The 27,601-nt window shown below is 43.0% G+C and overlaps 1 protein-coding gene across 3 annotated transcripts in view; it reads left to right on the forward strand.

Annotated features, from left to right (window-relative positions):
• The window catches only part of SLC12A2 (solute carrier family 12 member 2), a 187,819-nt gene that overhangs the window by 42,194 nt on the left and 118,024 nt on the right, over positions 1–27,601 (forward strand). For all 3 annotated transcript variants that reach the window (XM_073625029.1, XM_073625049.1, XM_073625039.1), the window contains one exon: positions 26,786–26,905. In XM_073625029.1, the coding sequence (XP_073481130.1) occupies positions 26,786–26,905 (120 nt within the window). The remainder of the gene's footprint in view (positions 1–26,785; positions 26,906–27,601) is intronic.

Here is a 27,601-nt window from a genome sequence, read left to right on the forward strand (position 1 = left end):
CTGGTGAGCGTTCTTAGTTCATTGACTTTTCCTGCAATTCAGTAGCTGTATGCCTATACGGGAGTTACAAGCTGACAGCTGTTCGGAGTGTCTACAGGAGCCTGACATTGCACCCGCGATTTGCTAATCGCGGGTGCAGTGTAAAAAAGAATAAAATAAATGTAATTTTTTTTTTGTTTTTTATTTTTTTTACCTGCAAAATCATGTGCAGACCCCCCACTGCCAATCCATGGCAATGCCCTTGGGCCTGGCATTTGGCCACTCGGGTACCAAACACTGCATTGTGTTAGGGAAAGGGTCTTCCAATACCCAGAAGTAGAAGCTTTTTAAAGATGGCTGCAGTGAACATCGGGCATGTGAAGGTTAGTTAAGGGTACTTGATCTATCCTGAGAGTTATTTTTTTTTCCAAAGAAAAGTTTAATTTTATTCTTAGTAAAATGCTCTTCATTGCTTCAGTGATACTTAAGATCTTCATGTTTACCACTAGGCTATGAGGTTTTGGTCATATGAACAGAGAATGCATATTTCTGTGTCTGCTCTACCTTTCAGTTTATAAATACTGCAAATTGTAATGTACAATGTTTTGCAAGGCAGTTGGTGTATATGCATTCCTGCATGTTTTTTTTTTTTTTTTTGCACGTCACACATAGGGCAGCTTATTCACGTGAATAGGTTGCCCCTTGCAAAAAACACCAAAAAGAGGCTCCTGACTTTTCTCTTTTTGGCCGTGGAGCATTGCATGTTTTTTTCAGCACAAATAAGCTCCTGCACCTTTTTGGGCATTGAATTTAGTGTGTTTTTTTTCCCAGCGTGACTTTTGGTGCGTTTGTCACTCGACAAAATTGCAAGTCTACATACCGTAGTCATCAAAAGGCCAGTTCTTTGCCGTTTTTCAGGTCCCTGGCACCACTACCTTGAATATGAAAAGCTGACTTCCGGCTGCGGATTCGTGAGTTGCACTGCGCTGTCTGAATAGCCCCGCAGTTGCCTGGGAACTTTGATGTGTCCCAGGAGGTTTTGGGAGGGAGGGGGGAACTTCTGCTCAAGTGGGAACAGGTCCCTGTTAGAAATAGGTACTTGCTCCCAGGATAAAAAAATATTTACATTAATGACAGAGTAGGGAGGAAGGCATTGGACAAGTGAAACTTCCGATTTTTAAGTGAAGTTCCCCTTTAATAAACTAAAAAAAAAATCAATAACCAAAGGAATATAAAACTAAAGCATTTTGTATATAAAGGAAAATAAGTAAATACATTTTGACAATTACTCCAAAGATTTTAAGGTTACCTGAAAAAGAATGGAAAAAATATATCTGTGAGACTGGTTTTAATAATGGAATGTTTCATTTGAATAGGGTGCTTGTTTATCTATGTGAGTCAGCAACCTTACACTGTAAACATGATATCAAGTCTTATGAGTTGTAATTGTATTTGTAATGAGTGATCGCTTTTATCTGGAAAGAACAAGGGAGTGAATTGTTCTAATACAACGTATAAGGTGTGTAGGCTTGTAGGTCGTTGGCAGAAACCGCACTTTGCTAGAATGGGAATTAAAAAGACAAGTACTGGGTTTGCATTAGACACACAGGTCCCAGGAGACAGCAGGGACCAGCGGGATAGCGCTGCGCGACCCGCGCATGTGCAGTAGGGAACCAGGAAGTGAAGCCGCAAGGCTTCCCTTACTGAATATGGTGGTGGCAGCACCCGACAGCCGAGGGATAGATCGGCTTCGGGTGCCAACATTGCGGGTGCCCTGGACAGGTAAGTGTCCTTATTTTAAAAGTCAGCAGCTGCAGTATTTGTAGCTGCTGACTTAAAAAAAAAAAAAAATAAATATATATATATATATATATATATATATATATATACACTACTGTGCAAGAGTTTTAGGCAGGTGTGAATAAATGCTGCAAAATAAGAATATACAGTGGGGACGGAAAGTATTCAGACCCCCTTAAATTTTTCACTCTTTGTTATATTGCAGCCATTTGCTAAAATCATTTAAGTTAATTTTTTTCCCTCATTATTGTACACACAGCACCCCATATTGACAGAAAAACACAGAATTGTTAACATTTTTGCAGATTTATTAAAAAAGAAAAACTGAAATATCACATGGTCCTAAGTATTCAGACCCTTTGCTCAGTATTTAGTAGAAGCACCCTTTTGATCTAATACAGCCATGAGTCTTTTTGGGAAAGATGCAACAAGTTTTTCACTCCTGGATTTGGGGATCCTCTGCCATTCCTCCTTGCAGATCCTCTCCAGTTCTGTCAGGTTGGATGGTAAACGTTGGTGGACAGCCATTTTTAGGTCTCTTCAGAGATGCTCAATTGGGTTTATGTCAGGGCTCTGGCTGGGCCATTCAAGAACAGTCACGGAGTTGTTGTGAAGCCACTCCTTCGTTATTTTAGCTGTGTGCTTAGGGTCATTGTCTTGTTGGAAGGTAAACCTTCGGCCCAGTCTGAGGTCCTGAGCACTCTGTAGAAGATTTTCATCCAGGATATCCCTGTACTTGGCCGCATTCATCTTTCCCTCGATTGCGACCAGTTGTCCTGTCCCTGCAGCTGAAAAACACCCCCACAGTATGATGCTGCCACCACCATGCTTTACTGTTGGAACTGTATTGGACAGGTGATGAGCAGTGCCTGGTTTTCTCCAGACATACCACTTAGAATTAAGGCAAAAAAGTTCTATCTTGGTCTCATCAGACCAGAGAATCTTATTTCTCACTATCTTGGAGTCCTTCAGGTGTTTTTTTAGCAAACTCCATGTGGGCTTTCATGTGTCTTGCACTGAGGAGAGGCTTCCGTCAGGCCACTCTGCCATAAAGCCCCGACTGGTGGAGGGCTGCAGTGATGGTTGACTTTCTACAACTTTCTCCCATCTCCCGACTGCATCTCTGGAGCTCAGCCACAGTGATCTTTGGGTTCTTCTTTACCTCTCTCACCAAGGCTCTTCTCCCCCGATAGCTCAGTTTGGCCGGATGGCCAGCTCTAGGAAGGGTTCTGGTCGTCCCAAACGTCTTCCATTTAAGGATTATGGAGGCCACTGTGCTCTTAGGAACCTTAAGTGCAGCAGAAATTTTCTTGTAACCTTGGCCAGATCTGTGCCTTGCCACAATTCTGTCTCTGAGCTCTTCAGGCAGTTCCTTTGACCTCATGGTTCTCATTTGCTCTGACATGCACTGTGAGCTGTAAGGTCTTATATAGACAGCTGTGTGGCTTTCCTAATCAAGTCCAATCGGTATAATCAAACACAGCTGGACTCAAATGAAGGTGTAGAACCATCTCAAGGATGATCAGTAGAAATGGACAGCACCTGAGTTAAATATATGAGTGTCACAGCAAAGGGTCTGAATACTTAGGACCATGTGATATTTCAGTTTTTCTTTTTTAATAAATCTGCAAAAATGTCAAGAATTCTGTGTTTTTCTGTTAATATGGGGTGCTGTGTTTACATTAATGAGGAAAAAAATGAACTTAAATGATTTTAGCAAATGGCTGCAATATAACAAAGAGTGAAAAATTTAAGGGGGTCTGAATACTTTCCATCCCCACTGTACATTTGCTTTATTTTTATCAGTTTACAAAATGCAAAACTTACTGAACAGGAGAAAAATCTAAATCAAGGCAATATTTTGGTGTGACCACCCTTTGGCTTCAAATCCGCATCAATTATTCTAGTTACAGTTGCACTCAGTTTTTGAAGGACCTTGGCAGGCAGGTTGTTCCAAACATCTTTTAGAACTAACCACAGATCTTAAATTGATGTAGGCTACCTCAAATCCTTCTGTTTCATGTAAACCAAGACTGACTCGATGTTGAGATCAGGGCTCTGTGGGGGCCAAACCATTACTTCCAGGGCTCCTTGTTCTTCTTTACGTTAGTTCTTAGTGACATTGGCTGTATGTTTTGGCATCATTGTCCTGCTGGGGAATACATTTGGGTCCAATCACACACCTCCCTGATGGAATGGCATGATGGTTAAGTATCTGCTCATATTTATCAGCATTGAGGACATCATTGGTCAGGCAATGTTGAAGACTGTAGATGCAGTGGTCTGCCAAGGAAACTTATTGCAGCAGAAGAAAGACACATCATGCTTGCTTCCCTTCCATATTGGAAGATGTCCGGTAGTGCGATCAGCACAGAACTGGCAAAAACCAGTGGGACTCAAGTACACAGCCGTTTACTGTCCAGAGAGGTCTGGCCAGAAGTGGTATTCGTGGAAGAATTGCGGCCAAAAAAGCCATACCTCTGACATGGAAATAAGGCTATTGACTCAACTATGCACCAAAACATAGGAACCTGAGATGCAGAAAAATGGCAGTAGATGCTCTTGACTGATGAGTCAAAATGGGGAAATATTTGTCCGTACCAAGAGTTAGTATATTTGCCAAAGAGAGCATTGCAATAACAAGTGTCTACAGGCAATAGAGAAGTATGGTGGAGGTTCCTTGCAAGTTTTGGGGCTACATTTCTGCAAATGGAGTTTGAGATTTGGTCAGGATCAATGGTGTCCTTAATGCTGAGAAATACAGGCAGATATTTATCCATAATGCCATACTATGAGCAGGAATGCACGTTCCTGCTAAGTGAGTACTATTACACCAAATGCCTTGCAAATGATGCTCATTGTACATTACAATTTGCAGTATATGCAGTAATAGGAGTACTATTAATAAACTGAAAAGGTAGAGCAGACACAGAAATATGCATTTTCTCTGATCATGTGACCAGAATCTTAGCCTAGCTGTAAACAGGTAAAAAAAAAAAAAAAACTTCCATGATCAGCTCCCCCCACCCCAATACTTACCTGAGCCTGATCTCGATCCAGCACTGTGCCTGAGACCAGCAGCACTGCTCTCCCTCCCTGGCTCGGAAACAGTAGCAGGAGCCCCCCCCCCCCCCCCCCCCATCAGAATTGTCTGCAAGTGCTGATCGTATGTTGGTTTCCTGACAGACTCCATGGCAGCAACGTGTGGGTTAAGTCCCGCCTCTACTACCCTATAGGACACTACTCCCATAAATCTTTGCTCCCTGCCCCCGGCCGTGTTCTTTTTTTGTCCTCCTCGCAAGACCTTGGTCTTCCTACCTGAAGATGTTTATCCCCACGATCAAGGTTGGCCGAGCTGCGACTTGGATCAGGAAAAGTCGCATTACTCCGCTAAGCCCTAGCTATTAGCAGGGTATGGAGTGGGGCGTTGGAAGAGGCGCAGGAAGAAGCCGTTTTCCCTGGCCACTGGCAGGCGAGGCCGCGCATGGGTTGGATAGCCAGCTATTAGCAGGTGACCCCTTGTTGCCTCTGGAAAGTCCGGTGTTTACCTTCGGCCTGATGATCGTGGTGGGATTGGTGAGATGTTTCCTTGCTATCATGGCAGCAGTTTCTGTTGGAATTCCTTGTTGTTCCTCTCCCTTGTGTGTCTTTCCCCCTCGTCTTACTGTTCATGTGGTTGCAGGCATGGCGGCTGGTTCTTCCTGCGTTCCAGCCGCCGTTTTTACTTTCACTTTGTGTTCGGCCGTACTGCGCATGCGCGGACGGCACGAAACCGAGGCTTGGTTTTCGCGCATGCGCGATAGCGGCAAATCGCCGCTAATCGCGCATGCGCACTGGCGTTTGCTCGTCACGGGCGGTGACGTCACTGGGGCGCCCTATTTAAACTGGGAAAATAGCCTGCAGACCCTGGGAATGCCTGCAGGCTGTTTTTGGCTCTTTCCCACGCTCCAGTGAATCAGCTACTGGTAAGTAGCTTTACATACAGGTGGGCTGTCGCTCCCTGGCTCATAGCCAAGTTAATTTGTATGCTTTACGTTAACTTTGCAGTCAGATGGATATTTCTGAAGACATGAGCTCTCCACTGCCTGCCTCTGGCCAGCCTCCTCTCACAAGGTACAAGGGCAGGTCCCATTGCCGAGGGTCCTTAGGCGGGTGGGGGGGGTGTATTTCCACAGATGATCGTTCTTTCTAACTGCTCTGTTTTGTTTCTGTGGTTCTCTGTCTTTTGCTTTAGCCCTTCCAGGTAAGAACAGCGTCGCAGCTCGCACAAAGGAAGTGATTCGTCAAAGTCGCATCACCGGCAATCCTCTTCCAAATCTAAGCATTACGGCTCCTCCTCAAAATCAGGACACCGTAGTGAGGAGCGCTCGCACTCCTCAGTGGCCCACTCCAGCCACTCATCAAGTGTCTGCTGGGGATGCAGATCACAAGTACCTGTCGGTAAATCGCTGTGCGATTCCTGCTTCGCCAAAGCTTCCAGGGAAAGAGGTGATTCGGACCAACAACTTAAAGCCCTAGTTGAGAGGGTTGTGAAGGAATCACTTAAGGGTATTGAGGCAGTCCGGCCTGTTACCCCTCAGGCAGAGCCACCAAGTTCCCCAGTGAGGGTAACTCAGTTGCAGGACACCTGGGAGTCCTCTGTACCTAGCCACCCTTCAGTGGTCAACTCTGACAGTGACTCGGATGAAGATAATACCTGTGTGGGTTTTGACTTCGCTCTGCTACCTCCCTTGGTCAAGGCGATTAGAGAAACTTTAAATTGGGAGGATCCGACGGCTGTCCTTCCCAAACAGAGAAAATTCTTTAAACAGCTAAAGAAGGAGCGAGTTAACTTTCCTTTCTTTTCTGAGTTGGGCGAGATCATCACAGATGAATGGAGCAAGGTGGAGAAGAAAAACTCCATGCTTACTAAAATTTCAAAGCTTTATCCCTTTAGGGAGGAAGAAGTGAAGCATCTGGAATCAGCTCCTTTGGTGGACGCAGCTGTGATGAGGCTGGTGAAACACGTGACACTCCCCTTGGAGGACACAGTGTCCTTTAAAGACGTTCTGGACAGACGGATTGATGCTGATTTGAGGAGAGTGTACCTTACAGCAGGCATGGCTTGCAAACCAGCCTTAGCCCTGGCAGCCCTGTCCAAAGCTATGGAGGTGTGGACGGATAGTGTTCAAGATACGCTAAGGAATATTTCAGATGACACAGCGAAGAACTCGCCTATTCAAGAATTAAGGCTAGCATCGGCTTTTCTGGGTGAGGCCTCGATTGACATCATTCGCCTGGCGGCCCGAGTAATGCTCTCATCGGTCACCGCCAAGCGGGCTCTTTGGCTCCGCCCTTGGCTGGCTGACCCAGCCTCTAAGCAGGTATGGTGCCGTATTCCCTACGGGGGCTCTTCTCTTTTTGGCAACAAGCTGGATGAGGCCATTACACGGGCTACTGGCGGGAACTCGGGGTTCCTACCTCAGGATAGGCGCCTGCAAGGCCAAAGAAGATCCTTCCCGAAGAGGCAATATCAAGATCGATCCAGAGAGGCTCGTACTTACAAGCCAGGCCGGGAATTCTCCAGATCCTGGAAATCAAGGCAATCGTCCTTTAAGAAGGCTGCAGGTAGTGAGTCGAAAGGGGAGAGGCAACCTTCCAAATCTTTTTGAAAGTGGGCCCGCTCAGGCAGACCGTGTGGGGGCCCGTCTCTTCCACTTTCGGCATGTCTGGGCGGCTTCGATTCACGACTTCTGGACAATCAAGACAGTCTCCTCTGGTCATGCCTGGACCTTTACCGACCCTCCCAGACTCAGGTGGGTACCCACTACTCTTCCGGCATCAGAAGAAAAAAGGACAATACTTTTAGCCTACATAGAATCTTTGTTGGCCCAAGGCGCTGTTATCCCAGTCCCAGTCAGCCAGCAAGGCATGGGAATGTATTCTCCCCTCTTTCTGGTTCAGAAGAAGAGTGGGGCCTGGAGGCCGGTCATAGACCTAACCCATCTAAATCGCTTCATCAAAAAGGAGAGGTTCAAGATGGAAACACTCTCCACAATTCAACAGTCAGTTCAACCAGGGGACTGGATGGTGTCCATAGACCTCAAGGACGCCTATTTTCACGTTCCCATCGCGGAAAACTTTCAACAATTTCTCCGCTTCTCCGTGGGCAACCTTCACTTACAATTTACATGCCTTCCCTTCGGGTTATCAACTTCTCCTCGGGTTTTCTCAAAGGTGCTGTTGGCAATAGTAGCTCTCCTGAGAACCAGGGGGATTCGTCTACATCACTACCTGGACGACCTGCTTCTCTTGGCACAGGACAGGGTGCAACTCATAGCACACAGAGGGCAAGTGATTTCCACACTACAGGAATTCGGATGGATTCTGAACCAGGAGAAGAGCCAGTTAGACCCATCGCAGTCTCTGGTGTTTTTGGGTGCCCTCTTCGACACGGTCAGAGGCACCATTTCGTTACCGGAAGAGAAGATCTCGACATTCAGAGACAGGATCCACCCAGCTCTTTCTACTCCTCATCTTCACGCTCTCCAATGCCTGAGGATCATTGGCACTATGGTGGCGGCGATTCCGATGGTGAGGTGGGCCCAATGGAGAATGAGGCCTTTTCAGAAGGGCTTCCTTCACCAGTGGAAGGGCAGCAAGACCCAGCTGATTCGGATTACTGCATCCATGAGGCACTCTCTCCTATGGTGGCTCCAACGGGAAAACCTCTCCAACTGCCATTCCATCCTTCCCATTGCTTGGGTGACTATAACAACAGACGCCAGCAACAGGGGCTGGGGTGCCCACTGTCTGGCGGAAGTGGCTCAGGGCACTTGGGAATTCCCCTCCAGAAGGATAGTGTCAAACATCCTGGAGCTGAGAGCAGCCTTCCAAGCACTTCTGGCGTTTCGGCATCTCATTCAAGACTCCTCGGTCCTACTCAGACTGGACAATACCACAGCAGTGGCATACATAAGAAGGCAAGGGGGGACTCGAAGTCTCTCCTTACTACAAGAGGTAGAGCCAATCATGTCCTGGGCCCAGAAAAACCTGAAGGATCTGACAGCGACATATGTTCCAGGGGTTCAGAATGTTCAGGCAGACTTTCTTTCTCGGAGGCTCCTAGACAACAACGAGTGGTCTCTCCACGAAGAAGTATTCAAGTGGATTCTTTCGTTGGGGTTCCTTCCGGAAGTCGACCTGTTCGCCTCCCCCTGCAACAAAAAGATGGCAAGATACTATTCAAGTTACAGGGACCCTCAAGCGTATGGGGTGGACGCCCTGACGGAGAAATGGTGATTCAACAGAGCCTATGCCTTTCCGCCAACTCCGATCATCCTCCAATTCCTGAAGAGGCCCAGGGCAGAGACTGCAGAGGTGTTAGCGATAATTCCTTATTGGCCCAACAGGCCCTGGTTCCCTCTCCTAACACTCCTCAGTGTCCGAGATCCGATCCCTCTTCCATCCAGACCAGACCTCCTGTCTCAGGGGTCGAGGCTACACCCTTGCCCGGATCACCTGCGCCTAAGGGCTTGGCTTGTGAAAGGGGAAGGTTGGAGGCACTAGGCTGCCCGGATGAAGTAATTCCCACTCTCCTTAGTTCAAGAAGGAGTAGTACTAACCGAGTGTATGAGAGGATCTGGGCGAAATTTAGCAGCCATATGTCTTCCAGGTCCAACTCCTGTGATAATCTGGCGATTCAGGACGTTCTAAGTTTTCTGCAGACGGGTCTGGACATCTCACTGTCCGTCAGTTCTCTGCGTGTCCAGGTTTCCGCAATATCAGCTTTCTCCGGAGTCGCATGGGCCAAGCACCCTCTGGTCCAGCAATTTTTCAAAGGAGCAGTCAGGCTTAGGCCACAGAGGAAACCTAGATTCCCCAAATGGGATCTTCCGTTAGTCCTGGATTTCTTTGCTCAACTTAACAGATCTCTCTCAGTCAGAGAATTAACCCTCAAGACTTCGTTCCTGATAGCTATAACTTCGGCGAAGAGGGTCTCGGAAATTCAATCCCTGGGGTCCAAGGAACCATTCATCACCTTTTTTCCGGACAGAGTGGTCCTAATACCAATGCTTGGGACAAATCCCAAAGTTACCTCGGTCTTTCACGAGAACCAGGATATCACACTCCCTACCTTCAAATCCACTGGAGGTCCAGATCCACACCCTCTCGATGTAGGAGCTACTCTCAATCAATACCTGGAAGTTACGGCATCTTTCCGTCAATCTGAATTTCTTTTTGTTCTATTCCATGGGAAAAACAGGGGCTCTAGGGCTTCTGTCAGATCCATCGCGGCTTGGGTGGTTCAAGCCATTCAATGGGCTTACAGAGAGAAAGGCTTGGCTCCTCCTGAGGCGGTTACAGCTCACTCTACGAGAAGTCTTTCGACGTCCTGGGCGGCCTCACGTCATGTTGCTCCTGATGTGATCTGCAGAGCAGCTTCTTGGTCTTCGATTCATACCTTCATGACCCATTATTGTGTTGAGCCAGCAACCTTATCTTCTGTTAAATTTGGTTTAAAAGTGCTGTCGGCTGACAGTGTTAAATAAATCTTTTGTTCAGCATTTAGCCCACCCGGGTGTGTATGGCGAGTTATTTCCCACACGTTGCTGCCATGGAGTCTGTCAGGAAAACGGAAAATTCCTATCATAATACTTACCGTAATTTTCCTTTCCTGATGGACTCCATGGCAGCAGGAGTTCCCTCCCCGAATGGCTGAAGTAGGCTAGTTACCGAACACGGCCGGGGGCAGGGAGCAAAGATTTATGGGAGTAGTGTCCTATAGGGTAGTAGAGGCGGGACTTAACCCACACGTTGCTGCCATGGAGTCCATCAGGAAAGGAAAATTACGGTAAGTATTATGATAGGAATTTTCCGTTATTCCAGCATGATCGTTTGACAGACGGCGGTAAACACTGACCGAAATTCAGCCAGTTCCTGCATATGTATGTACTGGGCTTTAAACTTGTTTATGTTGAAAATAAAAAGATCTCTCCACATGTTTTGTTCTCTTTTCACATAAAGCTCCCATTCCCAGGGCCTGATTGAAGTACAATCTGTTAGCATTATACCAAGTAGAGAGCAGAGGCCTTGTGTATATTGCAGGACTTGTGCATCATTGATAAATCTAGACAAAATGTCCAGGGGCATTGTGCATCTCTGATTCGCTTCCTCTTGGCTATATTTTGACTCTTATTGCTTCATTCATATTTGTTTGTTCAATGTCTCTTATGTTTATTTTACTTGTTTATTTTTCTCCAGTAATTTTGGTTTCTAAAACAATTTAGTGGGAATTATTTCAGCAGTCCTTGAGATTGGGTCTGGCTGTGATAATTCTATCACAGTTTATACTCAAGGTTTACAATGAGAATAGAATAGTAATTACTTCTTCCTGTTAGAAAACATCAATTTTCTCTGCCACTTGATTGTCAAATTCCAGTTGCGCTAAAACAATATTTGTGTGGATGGGGTATATTTAGTTCAGTACTATAAAAATGTTTAATTGTAAGCTCCCCCCATTCTTTACATTTAACCACTCCAACTCTGGAAGGTTTGCACGCCTTGGGCAAACCCAGAAGCAGGCAGAGATGTACCAGTTTTTTGCTTTGCCTGTGTGTCCCGCCCATCCACAGTACATTGTGAGCGGGCAGTCCTTAAGTGGTTAAATGAAAACTTGTAATGATTGCTTGCTGAGCTGTTTGCAGCCGTGCTAGGCTTTTGATACCTATTTATTTAGGAACAAATGTGCTATGTAGTTTACTAATTCCATATTTGAATTTTGTGAAGCCAGTCCAGAACCTTTTGATCTTAACCACTGCAGTACCAGCTTGTAACACGCCATCATTACCTGGCCATTCTAATGTTTCAAGTTACTTTGTCATGTAACACTTTGCAAATTAATTTTATATAGTTTTTGGAACAATTAGAATTTTCTTTTGGTTGTATTTAATAACCATTTATATTTTTTTATTAGTTAAAGGAAAAAGGACAAACATTTAAAAAAAAATCTTTACTTTTTTAACTTTTTGTTAAAATGAAAATGCCAGGACAGTATGTAAACTCTTAAAATTGTTCCTTTTTGCAAAGTAGACACTCAAAGGTTATTTAATTTCTGCCACACTGTTTTTGAAAATGAAACATGGTGGTATTGTAGTGGTTAAAGCATGGAGCTCAGTGCACTAGATACAGTACATACAGATCACATGCAGAACAGAGGAAGAGAGATGAAGGGGTTAGAGGAGAAGTACAGCCAAAGCTCGTTTGGCTGTACTTTTCCTATGGATCACAGGACCCATTTTCCTGTGACCCGTTTGAACTCCTGTGATGTCACAGAGTCGGTCCAGGCTCGGGCGTCCTCAGGACCATAGAGTCTGTATCCGCTCAGATCCCTGGACTGGCACCCCCCGAGCCTCTGAGAGCCTGAGCCACCCGCTCCCATCCCCCTCCACAGCCCAGCGCTCCAGTGAGCGAGGAGGGGGCAGAGCAAAGAGCTGTGACTGACAGCGATCGGCGGTGTTCGATCGATCTGTTCTCAGTGTTAGAGGCACCGGGGGACAGATGCTGCATCCACCTAGGTAAGTATGAATCTAAAAAAAAAAAATCCCCATACATCTCTTTTAATGTGCAGATGTGGAGTATAATGAATCTTGAAGGGTTAATATACAGGTCACTGAAGAGACCGGCTGGAGATCAGATGCATGGGAGAGAAGGGCAGGTGAAGGGGTTAAACTTGAATCTGCAGCTGCCATTGACCTCTGAGTCTTCATTCATTTGTTTCACTTCCTCTCCTTCCTTTGTTGTAAGTGGAAGGGGCTGGCTTACAGTTGTAATTGCGCACTGTTTACATCCATGAAATCGCTATTGATTAGCATCTCCTATGACTTATCACAATGATCCTAAGGTACAGAGCCACTCATGTCAGCTCTGTACACAGCATCTGTGATCAGAACTTGCCAAGGCCAGTTTGGTTCACTGACCAAGTAGTTGTGTGTGTATATATGTATGTATGTGTGTGTGTATGTGTGTATATATATATATATATATATATATATATATATATATATATATATATATATATATATATATATATATATATATATATATACATATACACACACACATATATACATATACACACCTGGTGAAGTGACTGGCCTCAGGTGATACACAGACATGAAACAAATCCTCCTGCATAAGTTGTAGCTGTCTACAGTCGTCTTTCCCCTACATTCATTCAAAGTGTAGAATTTGCACAGGATCTCTTCACTCTGAAAAATGGGGTGGGAGCTGAAGTTACTCTGATAGCTGTTTGGAGGGAAGGGAAACACCCCCTGCACACAGGAACAGAGCTGATGCTGTCAATCACAGGCTGTGGCCTCCACTGTCACCTTTTTTTTTTTTTTCCTGGTGCCAGGAAAACTCGTCAGAAGTCAATCCCAAGTCCTGTTGTGTAGAATTTTATTATGCAGAAGGGAGCTCACATGAGTGTTACAGTACATACCTGCAACAGGTGGAACTATATAACGCCTTGCACCAAATTTTTACAATTATACGCCAATGCTAATTTTTAGACTTCATGATAATGTATATAGATACCTGCTGCTCAAGTCATTTCATGCTGTGATGTTTAAAATCCTTTGCATGATGCATCATAATTTAGGATCCATGAAGTGCCGTAAACCGCAATTTAGCTGCTTTGTTTGCTTTTGAGCTCCATAAAGAAACTCTTGCACAACACTTTTCATGAAGCCTTATTTTCATGGGGTCTTATTTGATAAATCTTCCTTGTGTGTTGCATTTACAGTTGATATTAGTAGATGTATCCGGGTCATAAGTCCTATGATATAATTAGTCCGTGATGAATTTAGTTCATGCTACTCGTGTTCATATGACGCAAAATCTGCTGTGTGAACTACCGCTGTCACAGTGAAAGTTTGTTTCGTTACACAGTCATTATGGGAGAGAAACCATGTCTTTCCCATGGGAAAGTCCAAAGGAAGCAATTTCTGGAAGTCATCATTTAAAATGGACTTTAACACATCAGGGATTAAAATGACATGGTCGCATGTCTATCCTGTTCATAGAAACTTCTTTTCCTAAAGCTTTTCTTTATAAACTTGTGGCAATCTGAGAACCCGAAGAATATTACTCTAGTCTAAAGCTTCTTTATAGCAAGATTGATGGGAAAAAGGAAGCGTTTTTTGCTGCTTTCTGAATGTTTTCTGAATAATACCCAAAACCCACAAGAACTGTGATTGGTCATATCAAAATGAAATATGTCAGAAGCTAGTCCACTTTAATTCAGCCTAAACATTTTAAAGCTGAGCTCCAGGAAAACCGTTAACCACTTTAATACTTTCACCCCCTTCCTGCCCCAGGCAATTTTAGCTTTCATTACCTCCGCACTTTGAATAACAATTGTGCAGTCATGCAGCACTGTACCCCAATGACATTTTTACATTTTTTTTTTGAAGATGGATAATGCTTTCTTTTTCGTGGTATTTAACCAGCACTGGGTTTTTATTGTACTTTTTTTTTCAAGACCAAAAATATTGGGAAAAAAATGTATTGTCTCAGTTTCTGTTGTAAAATTTTGCAAATTAGTCATTTTTCTTCACTGATGTACGCTGATGAGGCTGCAATGATGGGCACTGATGAGGCTGCACTGTTAGGTGGCATTGATAATCAGTGCCCTAAATATGAGTGTAAGCAATATACTGACAGTCTTGCCGGTTAACGGCTCAACTTTCCGCACACAGGAACAGTGTGGGGGAAAGGACTGCCAATAACCGGCAAGTCTGTTTACATGTAACCAGCTGTGATTGGCGCTTTACCATGATCTGTGATTAGCTATGTTCAAATAACTCGGTGGTCACAGAGTGTGCTTGATGCGCGTGGGAGGCGGGGTTCTGGGAGAACATCTATGTGCACCTTCCCAGAACTGGACATCTGCTGTATCGCGGGTAGGAAGAGGTTAAATACAAAACTGAAATACCTTTTATGTATTATGAACTTTCTTGCCTGCTTAAAGGAGAACTATGGTGTCACAAAGCTAGTCCAGGCTCTGCAGGGATCCCAATAATGTCAGGATCTGCCCATGTGCCTGGCTGGCAGCTGGCTCAGCTTCTTAGCCAGCTGCTCCCAACCCCTCCACAGCCCGGCGCTCCAGTGAGCACTGGAGGGGCAGGGCACAGAGCAGCGACTGACAGGGACTGTTCTGTGCTCAGAGTGGACCTGAAAACTAAGCGATCAGCGGTCTTTGATCGCTCAGTTCTCAGTGTGGAGCCAACAGGGACTAAAGCAGCATTGGATCAATGTTGTATCTGCATAGATGGATGGATAGATAGATGGATAGTATGTGTATATATATATATATATATATATATATATATATGGGTTTTTTTTATCCTATACTTCTCTTTTAAAGAGTATGTATAGCCCAACATTTTTCATAGTTTTGGATATAGATGGGAGGCTTTACTATCCCTGTCATTGGAAGAACTACCCTCACTTCTTGTTCTGGTGACAACTGTATTTTGGATTTTCCATCACTTTCTGTCCAGGTGACAAGGGTCACCAGGACTAGCACAGACTGCAAATTTTACTAAGCAGGAAAGTTGACAGGAACCTCCTTTAGGAACCATCCTGTGGTGGTAGAGATACATTAGAGATCTGACATTCCTGGAAGTATTGGATGTGAACAATTATTTAGCTAGACTAAATGGACAGCAGAAGATTACTTTACTTTAAAGGTTTATTTTAGTGGCGGTCACTTTTAAATGTCATTTTTGCCAACCTTGTAATACAGATGACATATGACCGCATTCAGGCCTACCGATTGGCTGCTAGGTCTGGGCACCATCGCAGGGATGCAGATCACATGCTTCACCATACCTGAAAGTGCTTGGTATTCTCAGTGGGTGCTGAGGATCAAGGAGCGGAGAGGAAGCACAGGTAAGGTAAGTATAGGGGTCGGGGGTCAAATTTTCACTGCATGGGCAAGGTGGCAGTGTATCTGTGTATTTTTTGTCTTTTTTTTTTTTTTTTTTTAAAGTGTTACAAAACCCAGGACCCTGCATATCTCGTCTCCCACAGTACGCAGAAATGCAATTATTTTAGTAAATATAAACTGCTAAATACCTTTTCTCATCAGCAATATATAACAGTCTTATGACTTCTATCAGTGTCTGGCCAAGCACTAGCTAAAGCTTGTAGTATGGGTTTTCATTCTCCTCTGTCCTATGAGGCTGTATGGCCCCTGACTTTCTGTCTAGACAGTGCTAACTGGTCCCATGCTGATCACATGCACCACGCCCCCTCCCAAAAACTCTCTAGCAATACACATCAAATTGAGCATGTGCAGAGTGCCTCCTATGATTCAGTTCTATTAGCAGATGGTTTGGGGACTCTGGAAGAAGGAGGGGATCAGGGTCAAACAGCCTTTTTACACAGTGCAGAGGATTAGCCTCTTATGTTCCACAGTGACTATAAGAAGCATGCTTTACTGCATATACAGACTGATTTTACTGTTGTGGGTTTAGTAACACTTTAATTTATCCCACAGCATAAAAAATAGGGGACCACAGATACAATTCAATGTTTTTTTTTTTTGTTTTTTTTTGTTTTTTTTTACTGTTTCTTATTTTCCAGACCATTAGTACATTTTATTTTAACAATTTAAAATATGAATATCATATGAGTTGTACATTTCCCTTGTAATTTTCCACCATCTCATTAGATATCTGCTAGGTATTAGATTACTTTATGTTATGTATTATTAATGTGTAATCCATATGTTCTGGGAACTGGTGTAGTCCAGGTTTTTTTCAGCACTGGATGAGTCACTGGACACATTTGTCTGTTTATTAAATTCAGGATTATTTCAGATAGCAATGAGCAGTGTGCAACCTGCAGTAGGCCTTAGCTACTATTGAACACTCTTCACTAAACAAATGAAATATGATTTCTGGTAGGCGTAGGTTGTAGAGATTTCCATGCCATATTGAACACATAATATGAGGTCAAACCTAAACCCTTTCTATTTATATGCAAATAGGCAAGCCCTTTTACTACATAGTTGAAGGTAAATCTAAAGGAAAATGATTATTATGCTTAATCCAGGAGGTGTGTTGCTGGCCAGATCACCAGGTGAAAAGTCTTAATTAAAAACAAATGCAGGCACCTAAGGTTTGTAAACTGCATTCTATGCAAAATCTTTTAACCATTGTTGGTCCACTGGTCTACTGTGGTTTGGCAGAAACCAATAACAATACCTGCAGATATTTAAGGGCCCTTTCACACGTGCAGATTGTTCAGATCCTCCTGTAAGTTTTTTCAGTGGATCTGAACAGTCGCTCCATACAGCTCAATGGAGCGACCGATGTCAGCGGTGACATGTCCGCTGACATCCGATCTGCTCCGCAAAATCCAGATGGATGGATGTCCTATTTTCCATCCGTCGATCGGATGAAAACGGACAGGCAGTCCGAAATCATCCTATATAACCCCCCCCCATAGAGGAGAGCGGTCTCTCTGACAGGTCCGTCCCTGCACAGTGTCATCCGCGGATGGCTGAATACGGATCCGCACGTCTGAAAGGGCCCTAAAACTGCGATTACATGCATAGAATGACGTCTTTGTATAGAGAGGCGAGATTGTTTTATCATTTTTGGAAACCAGCCTGACAGATATGTGAAGAGGCAGGTAAAATACGCAACAGAAATATTCATATAATTCTTGGCTTTTACTGTGCTTATTTATACCTTAAAGCAGACCTGTTATTAAAATTCATAGGAATCAACTGCATCAATTGCAAAGTCATAATAAAGTGTAAAGCCAAAACTTTTTTTTTTTTTTTTTTTTTTTTTTTCAGATAGCATAGGGGTGTGTTAAAATAAATGGGTAGATTTAAAAGTAGAATTCATTTTGGAATAAAGAGGTTTTCAGAAAATCGCTTGTGCAGCCAAAGGTTATTGCTGTTGTCTGTGACCCCAATGGATAGATTCACCCTGTCCATTTGTTCTGTTCTGATTATTATGATGGCAAATCCAAAATTTTACAGTTGGCACCAGAAAAAAAATAGAGGGAAAAATCTTATTCCAGTGTGAACAGCTATGCTGGTGACATTTATATAAGTAAGCAGTGTTTTCTTCTCACATATATATATATATATATATATATATATATATATATATATATATGTGTGTGTGTGTGTGTGTATGTATATATATATATATATATATATATATATATATATATATATATATATATTCCCCAAAGTGAGAAGAAAACACTGCTTACTTATATAGTTGTCACCAGCATAGCTGTTCACATTGGAATAAGATTTTTCCCTCTATTTTTGTTCTGGTGCCAACTGTAAAATTTTGGATATATATACACTCTAATTCCCCATTGTGTTTCCAGGACAAGAAGTGAAATTTCCCCTTCAGAGCACAAACAGAAAGAAAATTAAAAAAATATTTTGGTGTTCTATGCACATGCATCTCATAAAATTAGAATATCATCAAAAAGTTAATTTATTTCAGTAATTCAATTCATAAAGTGAAACTCATATCTTTTTTATAGATGTGTTACACACAGAGTGATATATTTCAAGCATTTCTTTCTTTTGATTTTGATGATTATGGCGTACAGCTAGTGAAAATCCACAACTCGGTATCTCAGAAAATTAGAATATTACATAAGACCAATAAAAAAAAATGGCTTTTTAATACAAAAGTGTTGGTTTACTGAAAAGTATGTCCATGTACAGTATAGTATGCACTCAATACTTGGTCAGGGCTCCTTTTGCATGAATTACTGCATCAATGCGATGTGGCATGGAGGTGATCAGCCTGTGGAACTGCTGAGGTGTTATGGAAGCCCAGGTTGCTTTAATAGCAGCTCGTCTGCATTGTTGGGTCTTATGTCTCTCATCTTCCTCTTGACAATACCCCACAGATTCTCAATGTGGTTTAGGTCAGGCGAGTTTGTTGGCCAATCAAGCACAGTGATACCATGGTCATTAAACCAGGTATTGGTACTTTTGGCATTGTGGGCAGGTGCCAAGTTCTTCTGGAAAATGAAATCAGCATCTCCATAAAGCTGGTCAGCAGAGGGAAGCATGACATGCTCTAGAATTTTCTGGTAGAGGGCTGCGCTGACTTTGGACTTGATAAAACACAGTGGACCAATACCAGCAGAGGACATGGCTCCCCAAATCATCACTGACTGTGGAAACTTCACACTGGATCTCATGCAACTTGGATTCTGTGCCTCTCCACTCTTCCTCCAGACTCTGGGCCATTGATTTCCAAATGAAATGCAAAATGTTCCACAGTAAGTGAAGGAGGGGACTTAGGAGGGGAAGAAGAACAGCAGTATGGAAAGGGCCCAGAGGGGGAAATACAGGGGAAGGACATTATATTGAGGACAGAGGATAGGGACACTGTAGGGTAGAGGTCCACCGATATATCGGCCGATATTTGGCGTTTTTTAATTAATCAGCATCGGCCGATTGTGCTGATAAAAAAAGGCTGATTATAACTTCAGCGCGACTTGCAAATGACTTCTGTAATAGAAGTCAATGCAAGTTGCCTGAAGTCTTCTGTGGAGCGACTTCTATCCTCTCTGGGCAGCCTGCCAAGTCTGATAAAAGAATCTAAAAAGATACAATGTTTCCACTTGTCAATGAACTGAACTCCATGTGGAGGAGATCTCAGTTTAACTATTTAAAGACTAAATCTTTTCTGACATTTATTGCTTACAAGTAAAAATCCTGTATTTTTTGCTAGAAAATCACTTAGAACCCCCAAAAAGTATATATATTTTTTTAGCAGAGACCCTAGGGAATAAAATAGCGGTTGCTGCAATATTTTATGTCACACGGTATTTGCGCATCGGTCTTTCAAACGCAATATTTTTTGGAAAAAATACACTAATGAATTAAAAAAAAAAAAAAACTAAGCAGTAAAGTTAGCCCATTTTTTTTTTTTTGTCCAAAAGTTTAGATTACCTGTTTAAATGTAAGAAATTTTCTGTATCACTTATTACTTAAGGCTGCTTTCACACTGGAGCAGGCAGGCGTTGACGGTAAAACGCTGCTAGTTTTTAGTGGCGCTTTACCGTCATTTTAGCGGCACTATTCGGCTGCTAGCGGGACGCTTATAACCCCACTAGTGCCTGAGGAAGGGGTTGAATGCGCCCGTGAAGCGCCGCTGCCGAATCGCTTTGCAGGCGCTTCGGCAGTGGTGCGAATTCATTTCAATGGGCAGGAATGGTGGAGGAGCGGTATACACCGCTCCAAAGATGCTGCTTGCAGGACTTTAACATCCTGCCAGCGCATCGCCTCAGTGTGAAAGCACTCGAGCTTTCACACTGAGACTGCGGGGGAGCCGTTTTGCAGGCACTTTACAGGCGCTATTTTTAGCCCAAAAGCACCTGAAAAACGCCCCAGTGTGAAAGGGGTCTAACCGTTAGATTTTATGAGATGAAGGGAAAAAAAAAATCGGCTTAACATATCGCCCCCCCAAAAAATCGGCATCTTATATCGGCGATTTCTAAATATCGGCATCGGCCAGAGAAAAACCCACATCAGTCGACCTCTACTGTAGGGTGGATTCTTGAAGGATAAGAGCACTGTGGTGGTGATGCAGGAGCAGGACACTGCTTGGGGGGGGGACCAAAAAGGTGCAATATTGAGGGGGCTCAAGATTGGAAAAAGAAGAGCAGGTTGAAGATGTGTTACACACAGAGTGATAGGTTGAAGGAAGTGGAAAACAAACACAACACAGAAGATACAGTATAAAAAAATAGGTTTACAGTTTTAAAGTTGCATATTTTGTGCAAAAATAGTCTGCACGTTATATACTTCACATCACTACACTCTATACATTGTGCTGTTCATTATATACTTTACACAGCACCAGTGTGCTGTATGTAATATACTTTGCAATGCTGCACAATATATACTGTGCTGTACGTTATATGATTTACACTACTGCACTATTCACACTGTGCATCACATTCTATCCTCCACATCGCTTGATCCTGTTTACTGTGTTGTACATATATAGCTCACACTTCTTTGCTCTATACACATTCTGCTGTGCAGTGCTTTCTATATTTCACTGTGTACACTGTGCTTTGCAGGACATATTATACTTCACACAGCTTCTCTTTATATTGTGTTTACATTTATAGACTTCAAGCTACTATGCTAGTTTTCACCATGTATTTGAAGTTTTGGGGCTTAGGGATTGCACCCCGTTCAATAAACTGGCTCACCCTTACAAGTTAAAACTGAAGAAAACTTTGTAACAGGGATACTGCTGACACTTATGTATGTAAATGCTTCCATCTTTTTTACAACGCATGGAGTAAGATGATGTTTGTCCTTTATATTTACTGGCCTCTTGATATGACCTATTTTCTGTTATCGGCCATTTTAGGTCAAAGGAGGCTTATTATATATGTTCTGCCCTGTCTGTTTTTAGTAGACGTTTAATGACCCGTCAGTGCCAAGATTAGGTTTAGGCCATATTTGGGCAGGATTGAGGTCAAGTTCTGTATTAATCTTTGTGAGTGTGGGCACTTCAGCGTCTGGTGATTTAGGGTCACTCTGGGCTTAATGAATCATTAAGGTCATGTATTCATGCTGCCGTGTTTCCTTCTGCAGCTTGGTGTTTGTAGCAAACATTTTAACTTTTTTTTTTTTTTTTGAAATTATTCATTTTTTTTACTGATTTAGCAATTTTAGCGTATGCTGACTATACACAGTACAAGTCACTTCTCATCTGCTCATTTTCATCAGCACATTTTTGGTTCAAACTATACTGCTGCCACTCTTTGCAAGTTTTCCATTGTGGAATATAATCGCCTTTCAGTCTGCTACTGTCAGTAGACTTCAGATCCAAACTGTTTTGCAGTTAAGAGAACAATCATTACACATAATGGTAATGTAGAGCTATTGAACTGAGGACTTTTAATGGAATAAATAAACAATGTTTTTAATCTTTTAGCTGTCCTGCAGAACGTTTAAAGGACATATACTCTTCTTTTTAGCCACTTTCCCCTTTCCCTTGACCTAACCCACCCATCCCCTTCACATTTGCTTACTTGCATTTTTCTGACTGCTTTTGGTCTCCAGTGTTCATTTAATTCTGCAGCCATAAGTCTCACTGCCCTAGCCATGTCTGCTCATTACAGCCCCAAAAAGAATAAGTGCACTTTTTTAAAGTGCACTTATCCTAAGCCCAAATAAACTTTCAGTTTAATCGGCTAACTGCAATCCAAGTATGTAAAAAATAAAGGCATGCAAAAATGTGCAGTTCATTTTCTTTATAAATCAGCCACAGATTGAGTAGAATAGCCTGTTTCCTGACATTGTGCTGTAGAAATGCTCCCTTGTTCTCTGTGTGGAAACAGTAGTCCCTCTGCAGAGGTCTAACACATTCTTAGTTAAGTCAAAGCTACAGCTCTGCAATCAGGAAAGCTCATGTTGCTCAAGGTCTCTAGCTCTGGCTTGGCAGGGTTCATGTTGGCTCTTTGCAGAGAAATCACTGCTCCCACACAGAGAGCAAGGGTCCTTTTCTGTAGCACACTGGCAGAGCACAAATCTTTTCAATGTAAGCTGTGGCTCCTTTTAGGCTCCATTCACACTTGTACGACTTGTCATGCAACTTTGGAAATCCAGATTGCATGACAACTCATTCCCAATTTTCCAATGATAACCATTCATATATGCGTGACTTAAAGTTTCTGCGACTTCAAAGTAGTTCATGCACTACTTTCATCTGACTTTCATGCAACTTGAGGGCCATAGACTTCAATGTTAACCCTCAGAAGTTGCATGAAAGTCATACCTGAATGTTATACAATGCAACAGTTGTCCATTATCACTGGTCAAAGCGAAAGTCGTATCCAAGTTGCACCCATCCAAAGTTGCACTCCAAAGTCGGCACAACTTGGAATGTGTACAAATGTGAATGGAGCCTTCGAGAAACAAACTGTATCATTTTGCACACATTTTTGTTTTGATGCAAAAGCTTTTTTTTTTTTTGGATATAGTTGGGAAGGATTAAAACCCCTGTCAGTTTAATTGTTGCTGTCTGTGTCCTGTTTGGGAGATTTCTCTTCACTTTTTGTCCTCTAAACGCAAGAAGTGAGAGGAAATCTCTCCAAAGTAAGGAAAATCCTGACAGATTGTTACTGGATGAGGTGTCCAAGTTTGAAGATTTTCTTTCCCATTAATGTTCTAATGGAGCTTATAATTTTAGATTCTCCCTTTCAGTCTTGATGACAATGGTCACCAAGACATATAGAGAATTAGTTTAACTGGGGCATGAGCAACTGCAAAACCCAACAGAAGTCGTAATCCCTCAACATCTATCCAGAACTAACCAAAAAAAAAAAAAAAGTTTTAGCTATACTGACTTCTAGACTAAACCCCATCCACTCGCTAGCACCCTGTCCTATAGGTGCACACATAAAGGCCACTTAATTGCTCTCATTGGATAGGGGAGTAGAAATTGGAAAAGGACCTTAGTTGCAAATTGAAATTACTATATTTATAAGCGTATAACACGCACTTTTTTCCCCTGAAAATAGGGGGCAAGTCACGGGTGCGTGTTATACACCGATTGTGTACCTCGGAGGGGGACGAGCGCCACCAGAATTTACCAGCCGTCAGCTCCTGTTTACTCAGCTCTCACTCAGCTCTCGTGTCACACACACAGTCCCGTCTCCGTTACTGGCATTGGACCAGTGTTCTGTGTATCACAGGAGCTGCTCCAATGCCGATGGCGGAGGCGGGACTGTGTATGTGACTGTCGACTGAGAGCCGAGTAAACAGGAGATGACGGTTCGGTGATTTCCTGCACTGCATTGATGAGAAATGGTGAGGCTGCAGATGGGCATTAATCAGGCAGCTGCAGATGTGCAATGATCAGGCTGCATTGAAGCTGCAGATGGGCACTACTTAGGGTGCATTAAGGCTGCAGATGGGCACTAATCAGGCTGCATTGATGGGCACTGACCATTATTTTGCTTCAAAGTGGTGTATTTAAAAAAAAAAAAAAAAAAATTTCCTTAAACTTCCCTCTTAAATTAAAGGTGCGTGTTATACACTGGTAAATCGAGCAGGCACAAAGTGGATGTTATTTAGATGATGATAAAGGTAATATCGGCCATCTTGTGGTTATTTTAAATAGTGTAAAAATGGCTGCCAGATTTGCTTTAAACAGGCAGGGATGGCAGATTAAAGGTCCTACGTCCTAATAATAGTTCTTTATGGGTTTGCAAGATCGTATGAGCACAGGTCTTTTATCCTTTGAACACCCTGTCCTTTTCTAAGTTTAAAAGCGAAGTATGAGGTTTCTTTTCTTTTTTTTTTTTTTTTTATTCATACTTACCTAGGTGGAGGCAGCATCAGTCCAGTGCTGCATCTCTGAGCAGAGAGCTGTTGTCTGTCAGTCAGCAGCTCTCTGCTCTGGAGCGCTGGGCTGTGGAGGGGGTGGGAGCAGCCGGCTCAGCCTCTCAGCAGATTGCCAGTGCCACTCCATGGTCATGATGACACTGAGCATGGACCGACTCTGTGACATTAGTAGAGAGTTCAGCCCACTCTCTGCTGAAAAGGGGTCACAGGAGTGTAAAACTAATTGCACCCCTGTGATTCGTAGGAGAAGTACAGCCAAACTAGCTCAGGCTGGACTTCTCCTTTGAGCCTAGTACACATGGGCCGAACATCAGGCCCGCGTGTACTGGAGTCGGTTCGGCTTCTGTTAAAGGGGTATGACTGAAAAAGGTCTGCCAACTGACTCCCGATCAGCAAAAGAGCACTGGCTGGAGTGTTCTGGTGGAGGGAGTCCCCCTATCAAAACACTTCAGAAAAGCAGGGTTGTGCGCTGTACTAACATTGGATTGTTAGTACAGCGTCTCCTCCTGAGCTGTCAATTTTTTTGTGTTCATCCCTGCCAGGTTGAACGAAAAAAACATACTAGTGTGTACAAGGCTTCTTGCCCTTTGATTCTTTTCTTGAGATCAGTTGGCCAATGTCAATGCGGGTGGCATCCCCAATCTGTACAAACATCCCCATGCTAACCAATCTTAGTGAAAATAATGATTTTCCATAGCCGATTCATAGACCAGTGTTCTCTAGAGATCAGACCAGGGATCGGGGTGTGTGCGTGCACAGATGGTGCATTTGTGCCTATTGATCCTAGAATCACTATACAATATTTAACATGCAGCTGTGTCTGCCAATATCTGTCTTGCCTGTGACTCTTAAGGAGCCCTAATGTTAGAACAGAAATGGTTCCAGAAAACGAGGATCCTTAAAATATTATTTGTATCTCCTAGGATTATTAATGCTTCTATATCTTTAAAGGGATTTTCATTTTTGTAGATTCTATTTTATTTGCCGCCTTAGGTACATGCCAAAAGAAGGGCACAGTAGAGTGTTGCTAAATTTTGAGGTTATTAAAAAAACAGGTTTTTTGTTTTGTTTTTCTTATCATGAAGAAAACATTTTTTACAGTAGGGATGAACCCCTGAATGTTGTTTAAACTTGTTCTGTCAGTTGTTTTTTTTTATTGGATCTGTTCAGTTATCTTGTCTGTACGTGGTGTTATGACATAGATGCAATCTTGGATGTTGGTATTAATTACATTTCTTGGCTTGGCAATGATCTGCATAATCTAACTTTGCGTAAATTTTATCTTTGCTTTAGCACTAGGTAACCTAATATTTGAAAACAAAAATCCAAACATCTGGAGTTACGTGATAAAGTACACAATTTAGAAAACCCAAAACCAAACCTGATAAAAAAATTCAAATATAGTAAAAAAAAAAAAAAAAAAAAAAAAAAATAGGATAGGCTACAGCTAGAATGTAAAACTCCGCTTTATTATCACAGAAAAACCTAAAACACTTAAAAACATTTATTAGATTGTATAGTAACTTTGTACATCAAAACCCCTAATGGGATATAGATATATTAACCATCTCCCGTCCTCGCTATAGCCGAAAGAATGCTACAGCTTTTCCCTTATTTGCTGGGAGGGCGTCCATATACATCCTCCCGTGCTGGAGCGGCCTGCGCGCCCCCTGCAGGGCGCGCACGGTGCTCTCTGTGATCAGCGAGACTCAGCCTGAGACTCGGCTAATCACAGATCGGAGTAAGGGTTCGATCCCGACCCCTTACCGCGTGATCAGCTGTCAGCAAATGAAAGATGATCATGTGATGTAAACAGAGCCAGTAATCGGCTATTTTTTTTCCTCACGCAAAAAAAAAAGCCGATCACCAACGGCTGTGAGAGGGACATCGGTCCCGATCGTGGAGAGCCTCTGCAGAGGCTTCTGTGCCACCTATTAGTGCCACCTATAAAGTCACCAATCGGTGCCTCATCGCCACTGCTGCCTATCAGTGCCACCTACCAGTGCTCCTCAGTGCCACCTACCAGTGTCCATCAGTGCCACCTACCAATGCCCATCGGTGCCACCCATCAGGGCCCATCAGTGCCGTCTTATCAGTGCAGTCTTATCAGTGTCGCCTTATCTGTGCCCATCAGTGAAAGCTAAAAATTGGTCTGGGCAGGAGGGGGGTTTAAGTGCCCAGTAAGCAAGAGGTTAAACGTTTTGCAAACAATAACATTGCTGACCTTGGTAATGTAAAGAGATCCTATTATATTGAGAGAAATCTATAAAATTACTGCCTTCAGTAAACCTCTCTAGTCTAGACTATAGATGTCTCAGTTTGAGCTGACATGTACCATACTGTACACTGCAAGGATGCCATGCTTTCTAGGGCCTTGATCAACAAAATAATATGGTAGTATGATGTGAAACATGGAAGTACATTTTATTCATACTTTATATGTTATACCTTTTATGTCTTGTATCTTGTTGGATATGTCAGGAGGGAGATAAATATCCTGCAATGAAAAAGTTGCATATGTTTGACATTGTTAATGGAACTTGGGTTGGCAATCCTTTTTTTTTTTTTTTTAAATGCATTTTGTACTTTCAGGAACCATTTGAAGATGGTTTTGCCAATGGAGAAGAAGGAACACCAACTGGGGATGCTGTGACCAATCATGTTGCCGATAGTACAGGAGTGGTGAAATTTGGCTGGATCAAAGGTGTATTGGTGAGTAAGTTTTTTGCACTGCTGTTTCTCCAAAGCCTCAAAAGTCAGTTTAAATATAAGACATCTGTGTAACTATTGGGATTAAAAAGAACAGAGCCCCCCCCCCATCCCTACTTTGTAAACCCGTATATCTGAAAAGGGAGAACGTAAACTATAATACTTATCTATATCATTGTGACTTTTTCTTCATACTTATTTTTTCCCACTTCTGTTGCTGCCCTGGATCCCTGTTCCCATGCATTCATTTTTTTTCTGGGGGGGGGTACCCTTTCCCCGAGATCTCAGAGAATTTTGCATTACTGCTCGCCAGTCTGTCAACGTGACTACTTTTGACCACTCCTCAATGCAAAATTCCAGCAGTTGAAAGATGTTCATAGGTTTCCTTACAATTACATAAACTGCACTTTTTTTTTTTTTTAATCCCACCAAAAAATTTCAGTGAGAGTTAGACCCCATTCACACAGGGGCAACACGACTTGCAGGTCGCCTCAGCGAGGCGACTTGCAAAACGACTTCTGTATAGAAGTCTATGCAAGTCGCCCCCGAAGTCGTACAGGAACCTTTTTCTAAGTCGGAGCGACTTGTGTCGCTCCCCTTAGAACGGTTCCATAGCACAGAACGGGAGGCGACTTGTCAGGTCCCTGTGTGAATGGGCTCTTAGATAAAAGCTTTGACTAGGCTAATTTCTTCTTTTTC

This window comes from Aquarana catesbeiana, linkage group LG01 (assembly GCF_042186555.1).
Source record: "Aquarana catesbeiana isolate 2022-GZ linkage group LG01, ASM4218655v1, whole genome shotgun sequence".
Lineage (NCBI taxonomy): Eukaryota > Metazoa > Chordata > Amphibia > Anura > Ranidae > Aquarana > Aquarana catesbeiana.